The sequence below is a fragment of the Salvelinus fontinalis genome, chromosome 18 (assembly GCF_029448725.1).
Source record: "Salvelinus fontinalis isolate EN_2023a chromosome 18, ASM2944872v1, whole genome shotgun sequence".
Taxonomy (NCBI): Eukaryota; Metazoa; Chordata; class Actinopteri; order Salmoniformes; family Salmonidae; genus Salvelinus; species Salvelinus fontinalis.
In genome coordinates, this window is record NC_074682.1 from 50,615,166 (window position 1) to 50,626,761 (window position 11,596).

Here is an 11,596-nt window from a genome sequence, read left to right on the forward strand (position 1 = left end):
CTGCGGTAATGATAGGTACGAGTGTTATGCAAAGATATACACTGCTCAAAAAAATAAAGGGAACACTAAAATAACACATCCTAGATCTGAATGAATGAAATATTCTTATTAAATACTTTTTTCTTTCCATAGTTGAATGTGCTGACAACAAAATCACACAAAAATTATCAATGGAAATCAAATTTATCAACCCATGGAGGTCTGGATTTGGAGTCACACTCAAAATTAAAGTGGAAAACCACACTACAGGCTGATCCAACTTTAAAGTAATGTCCTTAAAACAAGTAAAAATGAGGCTCAGTAGTGTGTGTGGCCTCCACGTGCCTGTATGACCTCCCTACAACGCCTGGGCATGCTCCTGATGAGGTGGCGGATGGTCTCCTGAGGGATCTCCTCCCAGACCTGGACTAAAACATCCGCCAACTCCTGGACAGTCTGTGGTGCACCGTGGCGTTGGTGGATGGAGCGAGACATGATGTCCCAGATGTGCTCAATTGGATTCAGGTCTGGGTAACGGGCGTGCCAGTCCATAGCATCAATGCCTCTTGCAGAAACTGCTGACACACTCCAGCCACATGAGGTCTAGCATTGTCTTGCATTAGGAGGAACCCAGGGCCAACCGCACCAGCATATGGTCTCACAAGGGGTCTGAGGATCTCATCTCGGTACCTAATGGCAGTCAGGCTACCTCTGGCGAGCATATGGAGGGCTGTGCGGCCCCCCAAAGAAATGCCACCCCACACCATGACTGACCCACCGCCAAATTGGTCATGCTGGAGGATGTTGCAGGCAGCAGAATGTTCTCCACGGCGTCTCCAGACTCTGTCACGTCTGTCACATGTGCTCAGTGTGAACCTGCTTTCATCTGTGAAGAGCACAGGGTGCCAGTGGCGAATTTGCCAATCTTGGTGTTCTCTGGCAAATACCAAACATCCTGCACGGTGTTGGGCTGTAAGCACAACCCCCACGTGTGGACGTCGGGCCCTCATACCACCCTCATGGAGTCTGTTTCTGACCGTTTGAGCAGACACATGCACATTTGTGGCCTGCTAGAGGTCATTTTGCAGGGCTCTGGCAGTGCTCCTCCTTGCACAAAGGCGGAGGTAGCGGTCCTGCTGCTGGGTTGTTGCCCTCCTACGGCCTCCTCCACGTCTCCTGATGTACTGGCCTGTCTCCTGGTAGCGCCTCCATGCTCTGGACACTACGCTGACAGACACAGCAAACCTTCTTGCCACAGCTCGCATTGATGTGCCATCCTGGATGAGCTGCACTACCTGAGCCACTTGTGTGGGTTGTAGACTCCGTCTCATGCTACCACTAGAGTGAAAGCACCGCCAGCATTCAAAAGTGACCAAAACATCAGCCAGGAAGCATAGGAACTGAGAAGTGGTCTGTGGTCACCACCTGCAGAACCACTCCTTTATTGGGGGTGTCTTGCTAATTGCCTATAATTTCCACCTGTTGTCTATTACATTTGCACAACATCCTGTGAAATTTATTGTCAATCAGTGTTGCTTCCTAAGTGGACAGTGATTTCACCGAAGTGTGATTGACTTGGAGTTACATTGTGTTGTTTAAGTGTTCCCTTTTTTTTTTGAGCAGTGTATATAAACCAATGATATTCAGTGCATTCGTAAAGTATTCAGACCCCGTTACTTTTTCCACATGTTGTTACGTTACAGCTTTATTCTAAACTGGATTAAATGAATTATTTTCCTAATAAATCTACACACAATACCCCATAATGACAAAGCAAAAACTGTTTTTTAGACATTTTTGCAAATGTATTAAAATAAAAAACGGAAATACCTTATTTACGTAAGTATTCAGACCCTTTGCTATGAAACTCGAAATTGAGCTCAAGTGCATCCTGTGTTTCCATTGATCATCCTTGAGATGTGACATGATTTGGAAAGGCACACACCTGTCTTTATAAGGTCCCACAGTTGACAGTGAATGTCAGAGCAAAAAAACAAGCAATGAGGTCGAAGGAATTGTCCGTAGAGCTCAGAGACAGGGTTGTGTCGAGGCACAGATCTGGGGAAGGGTAAAAAAAATGTCTGCAGCATTGAAGGTCCCCAACAACAACACAGTGGCCTCCATCATTCTAATTTGATCTCCATCAATGTAAGAAACTTGGAACCACCAAGACTCTTCCTAGAGCTGGCCGCCCGGCCAAACTGAGCAATTGGGGTACAAGGGCCTTGGCCAGGGTGGTGACCAAGAACCCGATGGTCACTCTGACAGAGCTCCAGAGTTCCTCTGTGGAGATGGGAAAACCTTCCAGAAAGACAACCATTTCTGCAGCACTCCGCCAATCAGGCCTTTATGGTAGAGTGACCAGACAGAAGCCACACCTCAGTAAAAGCCACAAAAGGTACTTAAAGAACTCTCAGACCATAAGAAACAAGATTCTCTGGTTTGATGAAACCAAGATTGAACTCTTTGGCTTGAAAGTCAATTGCCATGTCTGGAGCAAACCTGGCACCATCCTCACGGTGAAGCATAGTGGTGGGAGTAGCATGCTGTGGGGGTGTTTTTCAGCGGCAGGGACTGGGACTAGGGCAAAGGTTTACCTTCTAACAGGACAACGACCAAAAATACAGTCAAGACATCGCAGGAGTGGCTTCAGGACAAGTCTCAATGTCCTTGAGTGGCGCAGCCAGAGCCCGGACTTGAACCCGATCTAATATCTCTGGAGAGACCTGAAAATAGCTGTGCAGCAAAGCTCCCCATCCAACCTGACAGAGCTTGAGAGGATCTGGAGAGAAGAATGGGAGAAACTACCCAAAGACATGTGTGCCAAGCTTGTAGTGTCATACCCAAGAAGACTAAATGTTGTAATCGCTAACAAGTTGCTTCAACAAAGTACTGAGTAAAAGTTTGGACACCTACTCATTCCATGGTTTTTCTTAATTTTTTATATGTTCTACATTGTAGAATAATAGTGAAGACATCAAAACCATGAAATACCACATACCACATAAATACCACATATAGTAACCTGTAGTAACCAAAAAAGTGTTCAACAAATCAAAATATATTTTCTATTTGAGATTTTTCAAAGTAGCCACTCTTTATCTTGATGACAGCTTTGCATTTCAATTAACAGTTGTGCCTTGTTAAAAGTTAACTTTCTTTCCTTCTTAATGCGTTTGAGCCAATCAGTTGTGTTGTGTCGAGGTAGGGTTGGTATACAGAAGACCAAGTCCATATTATGGCAAGAACAGCTCAAATAAACAAAGAGAAATGACAGTCCATCATTACTTTAAGACAGAAAGGTCATTCAATCTGGAAAATGTCAAGAACTTTGAAACTTTCTTTAACTTCTTTGGGACAGGGGGGCAGTATTGAGTAGCTTGGATAAAAAGGTGCCCAGAGTAAACTGCCTGCTTCTCAGTCCTAAAAGCTAGAATATGCATATAATTGGTAGATTTGGATAGAAAACACTCTGAAGTTTCTAAAACTGTTTGAATAATGTCTGTGAGTATGACTGAACTCATATGGCAGGTAAAAACCTGAGAAAAAATCCAACCAGGAAGTAGGAAATCTGAGGTTTGTAGTTTTTCAACTCTTTGCCTATCGAATATACAGTGTCTATGGGGTCATATTGCACTTCCTAAGGCTTCCACTATATGCCAACAGTCTTCAGAACCTTATTTGATGCTTCTACTGTGAAGGAGGGGGGAATGGGAGCTGAATGAGTCAGAGGTCTGCCAGAGTGGCATGAGCTGGTCATGCACGTTCACATGAGAGTTAGCTTGCGTTCCATTGCAATTCTACAGACAAAGGAATTCTCCGGTTGGAACATTATTGAAGATTTATGATAAAAACATCCTAAAGATTGATTCTATACTTAGTTTGACATGTTTCTACGAACTGTAATATGACTTTTTGTCTGAACTTCCGCCTGGACCTGCCCGCGCGTCGTCAGTTTGGATTATGTACTAAACGCGCAAACAAAAAGATGGTATTTGGACATAAATGATGGACTTTATCGAACAAATCAAACATTTATTGTGGAACTGGGATTCCTGGGAGTGCATTCTGATGAAGAGCATCAAAGGTAAGTGAATATTTATAATGCTATTTCTGACTTTGTTGACTCCACAACATGGCGGATATCTGTATGGCTTGTTTAGGCTCTAAGCGCTGTACTCAGATTATTGCATGGTGTGCTTTTTCGGTAAAGCTTTTTTGAAATCTGACACAGCGGTTGCATTAAGGAGAAGTTTATCTAAAGTTCCATGCATAACACTTGTATTTTCATCAACATTTATGATGAGTATTTCTGTAAATTGATGTGGCTCTCTGCAAAATCACCGGATGTTTTAGAAGCAAAACATTACTGAACGTAACGTGCCAATGTAAACTGAAATTTTTGGATGTAAATATGAACTTTTTCGAACAAAACATACATGTATTGTGTAACACATCATCTGATGAAGATCATCAAAGGTTAGTGATTAATTTTATCTCTATTTCTGCTTTTTGTGACTCCTCTTTTGCTGTGAAAATGGCTGTGTTTTTCTGTGACTATGTACTGACCTAACATAATCGTTTGGTGTGCTTTCGTCGTAAAGCCTTTTTGAAATCTGACACATTGGCTGGATTCACAAGTGTAGCTTTAATTTGGTGTATTGCATGTGTGATTTCATGAAAGTTTAATTTTTATAGTCATTTATTTGAATTTGGCACTGCATTTTCACTGGATATCCCAGAGAGGTTAAGTGCAGTTGCAAAAACCATCAAGCGCCAATGATGAAACTGGCTCTCATGAGGACCACCACAAGAAAGGAAGACCCAGTTACCTCTGCTGCAGAGGATAAATTAATTAGACATACCAGCCTCAGAAATTTCTGCCCAAATAAATGCTTCACAGAGTTCAAGTAACAGAAACATCTCAACATCAACTGCTCAGAGGAGACTCTGTGAATCAGGATTTCATGGTTGAATTGCTGCACAGAAACCACTACTAAAGGACACCAATAATAAGAAGCGACTCGCTTGGGCAAAGAAACACGAGCAATAGACATTAGACCAGTGGAAATCTGTCCATTGGCCTGATGAGTCCAAATTTGAGATTTTTTGGTTCCAGCTGCCGTATCTTTGTGAGATGCACGGTAAGTGAACAGATTACCTCTACATGTGTTTCCCACCGTGAAGCTTTGCTGGTGTCTGACTTATTTAGAATATATGCTTTTCAACAGGACAATGACCCAACACACCACTAGGCTGAGTAAGGGCTATTTGACCAAGAAGGAGAGTGATTGAGTGCTGCATGAGATGACCTGGCCTCCACAATCCGCCGATCTCAACCCAATTGAGATGGTTTGAGATGAGTTTGACCATAGAGTGAAAAGCCGCTAACAAGAGCTCAGCATATGTGGGAACTCCTTCAAGACTGTTGGAAAAGCATTCCAGGTGAAGCTGGTTAAGAGAATGCCAAAGAATGTGTGAAGCAGTTAAGGCAGTGTCCTCATTGAATCTACAATATAAAATATATTTTGATTAATCACTTTTTTTGGTTACTACATGATTCCATAGTTTGTCTTCACTATTATAATGCAGAAAATAGTAAAAATATAGAAAAACCCTTGAATGAGTAGGTGACCAAACTTGACAGGCACTGTATGAAAATATAGTGCCATTTATTTTTAATATGTTTGCAGAAATGTCTAAACCAATTGTGTCATTATGGGGTATTGTGTAGAATGATACATTATATAAAGCAGTAATATCATGTGGATAAAGTCAAGGGGTCTGAATACCTGAGACCTTTTGAATGTTTATGCCATCTACTGGTCATTGAGGCTTTGAAGCCACTGGTCAGTCATATTGGCACACCCCAGTAGGACCAGTCCTCCATAAGAATTTTACAGTATTTCAAATGTTACGGATAAAATTACATGTATAAGCATTTTGTTGTAGTGGGGACATTAACATCAGCAATCTCGATAACTATATACTTTAAGGGCAGTTTAAAAGTATTTGTATGCTTATGTAACAGTATAACTTTAAACCGTCCCCTCGCCCCGACCCGGGCGCGAACCAGGGACCCTCTGCACACATCGACAACAGTCGCCCACGAAGCACGGTCGTTACCCATCGCTCCACAAAAGCCGCGGCCCTTGCAAAGCAAGGGGCAACACTACTTAAGTCTCAGAGCAAGTGACGTAACTGATTGAAATGCTACTAGCGCGTACCCGCTAACTAGCTAGCCATTTCACATCCGTTACACTCACCCCCCTTTCAACCTCCTTTTTCCGCAGCAACCAGTGATCCGGGTCAACAGCATCAATGTAACAGTATAACTTTAAACCGTCCCCTCGCCCCGACACGGGCGCGAACCAGGGACCCTCTGCACACATCGACAACAATCACCCACGAAGCAGCGTTACCCATCGCTCCACAAAAGCCACGGCCCTTGCAAAGCAAGGGGCAACACTAAAGTCTCAGAGCAAGTGACGTAACTGATTGAAATGCTACTAGCGCGCACCCGCTAACTAGCTAGCCATTTCACATCCGTCACACTCACCCCCCTTTCAACCTCCTCCTTTTTCCGCAGCAACCAGTGATCCGGGTCAACAGCATCAATGTAACAGTATAACTTTAAACCGTCCCCTCGCCCCGACACGGGCGCGAACCAGGGACCCTCTGCACACATCGACAACGGTCGCCCACGAAGCACGGTCGTTACCCATCGCTCCACAAAGGCCGAGGCCCTTGCAAAGCAAGGGGCAACACTACTTAAGTCTCAGAGCAAGTGACGTAACTGATTGAAATGCTACTAGCGCGTACCCGCTAACTAGCTAGCCATTTCACATCCGTTACACTTAGCTCAGAAGTATGCATCATGTCTAATAGAAGAAATGTGTCAAATACATTCCTCTAGGTTCCAAAATATTAAATGGTTAGTGTTACGATGGAGACATGGTGGCTTCAGTGCCCCCAATCTAAATGGTGTTTAGCATTACCAACTAGTCCATTTATTCCCAACCAGGGGTACTAGGCGCACCCACAGGAGGGTACTTGAGACCATAAACTTACTGGTAAAATGCAACCGGGCAGATGAACCTTCCACTTGGTGGTAGGGAACCACTGAATGTGATCATTAAAGTGCTCAGCCAATACATTTCCCAGGCAAAACTGGTTTTCCGCCACAGGTGGATGAATTCATGGCACCGTTTACAAAAACATGCTTTGACTTTAAGACCAAAAATCCACTCACTGCAATTTTCCATCCAAATAATTGAGACAAATCTTTCAGACAATAGCCATAGAAAATTACACAATACTGCCATTACCCCTCCCCAGCTGTGAAAAGCAGCCATCATGCCACTTGGTGGATCAGTCAGGAAACTAGCCCAAACACATTCTAATCCATCAACAAAAAAAACTGGAGACCTGGCCATCATAGCACCAGTGCCAACTTAATCATTGAGAGCATGGTGGATTGATAAATGCAAGGACAAGCTCTCTTAAGATAATTTATTAAGACCACCATATTGTCTGTTCAACAAATCACCCTCAACACATACTCGCTTCAGCCAAACACAGCATCAATATTTACTTTAATCTGCATAGCAAGTCAGAGGCCAACATTTTAAAACAAATCGTCCATGACACTTTATTAAAAAAAAAAGCAAAACAAAGTTACAAAATTCAAACTATACAGGAGCCGAAAGAGAAGGAATTTGTAGGGATTACAGTTAAAAGACAACAGTCCAGTGGGGAGACTCAAGGTCTGGAGGGACGCATTCCTGGGGGTAGTGGGCCTGTAAAGAGAATATTCAGGATTAATAGTAAAAGTGTCAGCTTGAATAATGAAGCATCAACTCATTTTAACATCAAGTCTCCAAAGAGAGAACTAAGTCTGAGTTCATGGTTCTGGGCTCAGAGTAATCCTGCTTCAATGAGCTTCATCAGCATCAGGTTCAGCTCAAATGAAAATCATCATCGCAACAGAACCAATGTCTCAAAAACTGCATTTACACAGACAGCCCAATACTGATCTTTCGCCACTAATTGTTCTTTTGACCAAACATACCTTTAGCCAATAACTAAGAAAAATATCTGAATTCAGCTGTCTGTGTAAACGCAGCCAAACATCAACTCTACTCAGAATCCTGAAAGAAAGTCCCCCTCACCTCTCATGCCTGGGTGTGGTGGCCTCATGCCGGGAGGGGGCATGCCCATTGGACCTCCACGTCCAGGGAGCATTCCCATTGGAGGACCCATGGGAGGCCTCATGCCTGGGGGAGGGCCCATCATACCTATAGTAAGCAAAGCATATATTAATCCTAGTCAGTAAATTAATGCAAGCATAAATACCCACTTCCTAAATACATGTGTAGTGAATGTTCTGGGCTCAGAGTAATCCTGCTGATGTAATGTTTCAGCATCAAGTTCAGCTCTAATGATCAATCATCACTGCAACAGAACAAAGTCTACTTTCCACTGAATGAAGCTAGGCAGCCATTGTGATTCAGTCCTTACCTGGAGGGGGTGCACCGCGACCCATGGGAGGGGGTCCTCCTCTGCCTGGTGGGTACTGTGTGGGGGCACCGGCGAGGGTGGCACCAGCTGCTGCTGCAGCGACCGTTCCCCTGCCCTGTGGGGTCATTACCTTGGGAGGGAGAGGTCAAGGCACTATTTAACACTGTGGTCAAACCAAATCGCGTAGTTCCAAAGCACCAACTCAGATATCAAACCCCGGAGACCGATTAATACTGAACTTGTGTAATCACTCTTGCAATAATACAAATCTCTACATTAAGATCTCAGCTCAGATGCAGCAGAGATGGTGCCGTTTTAAATCACATTATCAATTCTACGCACTTTACCATGACTTATCAAACAAAACCTATACTGCCAAATATATTATTTTAGGAATTTTCAATTTGCCAAGCATTGTTCCATCCCGAAAATATATAAAAATATTGTTTGGACTTAGGCAAAAAAAATTAGTACCCACCCAAAGATTTAAATTACAGAAAAATCTTTGGAAATTCTGCTTCAGTGAGCTTCAACTCAAATGAAATGCCTCCCCTGAAAAACAACTAGTCTCAACCTTTTAGAACTTGAAAAACTGAAACGCTGCAATCGAATCGTCCACCATATAGCCATTATCCATCTTTTTGTTCACTAAGATGCAGATGGGATAAGAGGAAACTTGTGACCCGAGACCTTGGACTTACCTGTTGCGAGGGGCCTCCCACTCCTCTGACCGGCCCAGCGAGGCCTGCGGGTGCCTGGGGCATGGGTGCTCCGGCAGGGACGCCTCTGCCAGCTGCCCTGCCAACTCCTGGGCCTCCTGCCACACCAGCCAGGGGCACACGGGCAATGCCAGTCTGAAAGGGGGGGCAACGCTAGGTCAGAACACACCTATGAATTTCTAAGTACAGTTAAATCTCAGATGATTAAACAGCTCTGGGCTCAGAGTAATCCTGCTTCACTTGGTTTCAGCATCAGGTTCAGCTAAAATGATCATCACTGCCACAGAACAAAGTAACTTGTAACATTCTCACATTGATCCAAGTAAGCCACTCATCAAGTAGGAAACACCTTCATTCATGCCTTCATTATGACATACACTGAGCATTTATACTACAGAAACCCTACAGGTGGTAAGGAATGGCTTACATCTTTGGGAGGGGGTCCTTCCACTGTCATGGAGACCAGATTCTCTCCTCTGAGCAGCACCAGGCCAAGTACCCTCTTCTCTTCACGCTCAGGCTGTTTGGAATTCTTGGGCCTATCAAGGTGAGAGTATGGGTTAAAGCAAAAATATATATTTACATTTTATTTCCTTATCTGAAAAGGAATACACAGATTTAACAAATTTCATTTTAAGTCACTATTCATCCAATTGTACAAACAAATGTGAACCCCCCAAAAGACTCACGTTACAAGTTGGAGAAGTTGTGGGGGTTTAAGTGCCTTGCTGAAGGGCACACGATAGCATGAAGGATCTGATATAAGCAACCGTCCAGTTGCCAGCTCACTTAAACGTTTTTACAGTCAGACCCAGGATTAGAACTGGCAACCATCTAGTTGATGGCTCACCTTTAACCATTAGGCTACACCCCCCCCCCCCACCGCCTTCAGTGAATGTTTCTGGGGTCAGAGTAATCCTGCTAAGGTAATTTGTTTCAACATCAGGTTCAGCTATAATGATCAATCACTGCAACAGAACCACGGTCAACCTTTCTAAACCTGCCCTGTTCGAAAGCTGCAAATGTAATGATAGAGATCCAAAAGCAATTACTGATTGATCTTAACAAAACATGACTTACTTGATCTTTCTGAACTCGTCGCAGTCACACAAGATGAGGTTCATGTGTTTATCAAAGGCTTTGAAAGTCCCGATGAAGATACGACCGTCCTGCAGGATGCATCGCATCCTGAAGTCGATGTGTTGCAGCATCTTACTACTCTTTCCAACAGTCTGTAAAATTAGGCATAAATCAATAGGTCAAAATTGGCAATACTATACTAATTGACAAACCACAAACTAAACCTAGTTAAATAGTTACAGCATAAGATTCAGCTCAAATGAGCATCACTGACAGAACCCAAATTGATCCAAGTTACCCACTGATTATTGGCAATCATTGCTGGCATGTAAATTTATAAATTCTTAACTCAGATCATGTTCAGACCTGAAGAACAAAAAGGAGCCTTGGTTGTAGCAACTAGAAAACTAGGTAGGTTCTAGATTGAATATATTAGCCAAGTACCGCTAGCTACCCCAACATTTATTTTGGACTAACAGACAGTCAAGCGGCACTTTCGCCACGACAAGAGGTAAATTGTCAGGTGGACATTTCGATGGAAACATACAATCATGATAACGTTGGCGGGCTTGGAACCTAACGTAAATGAATGAAGCCAGGCATGAGCATGCAGCCAACCAACTAGCGTTAGCTAGCTGTTACCTAAACAAGTTCTGGTCATGGTCAACTACGGCCAGGGTTTAGTTTTGCATGGACGTGATGGTCAAAACTGTACTGAATGCAAAAGCACATTACAACAGGAACATACCGTATGCCATTTATTTCAAATGGCGAAAGTAGCTAGCTAGCCAGTTTAGTCTTATAAGCTAAGAGTGAAACAAAGGCCTACACGCCTACGTTGCACTGACGTTCATCACCGGGACAGAGATACCAAAGTTTCCACCGAATAAAAAAAAACTAAAATATATCATAAAACACGTAGATCATACTTCAATTGAGTCAAGAATAAAGCCTTACCATGGTTGCAGTTCTGATGGCTCCGATGTAACTCGGATCACGCCAAACAAACTCAAAAAATTGACCCGCGAAGCTCCCAAACTAGGTGATGCCAGGTCCGTCTTTATCCGCGAGTTACAGGAAGTGACGATGCACTCGTGTGAACCCGTTAAAAGCGAGAAGCGCTCTTTACACGCCACTTCGATACAATCTATGACCGGAAGTAACTTCTTAGTAGCATGTTAGGAGAATTTACATAACAGGTTAGGAGAATTAAGTTAAATTCAGGAAAAGGTTTAGGGTTTGCGAAATGCTTTCCTAACCTGCTACGAAAATCACTTCCGTTCGTAGTTGCTATCGAA

At 43.3% G+C, this 11,596-nt stretch overlaps 1 protein-coding gene across 1 annotated transcript; it reads right to left on the reverse strand.

The window, feature by feature from the left end:
* Window positions 1-7,476: 7,476 nt before the first annotated feature.
* On the reverse strand, window positions 7,477-11,396 carry snrpb (small nuclear ribonucleoprotein polypeptides B and B1). Its single transcript, XM_055869750.1, has 7 exons — window positions 11,256-11,396; window positions 10,299-10,450; window positions 9,646-9,757; window positions 9,201-9,353; window positions 8,500-8,629; window positions 8,151-8,276; window positions 7,477-7,778 (listed from the first exon to the last, which is right to left on the reverse strand). The coding sequence occupies exons 1-7, from the start codon at window positions 11,256-11,258 to the stop codon at window positions 7,741-7,743; spliced, it is 714 nt and encodes a 237-aa protein (XP_055725725.1). The 5' UTR covers window positions 11,259-11,396; the 3' UTR covers window positions 7,477-7,740.
* Between the last annotated feature and the right edge of the window lie 200 nt (window positions 11,397-11,596).

Bases quoted from the DNA above. Each gene is read 5' to 3' on its own strand.
- snrpb (XM_055869750.1), bottom strand. The intron at 9,354-9,645 runs GTAAGCCATTCC...CCCCCCTTTCAG, and splicing joins AAGGACCCCCTCCCAAAGAT to ACTGGCATTGCCCGTGTGCC. The intron at 7,779-8,150 runs GTGAGGGGGACT...TTCTCTTTACAG, and splicing joins ACCACACCCAGGCATGAGAG to GCCCACTACCCCCAGGAATG.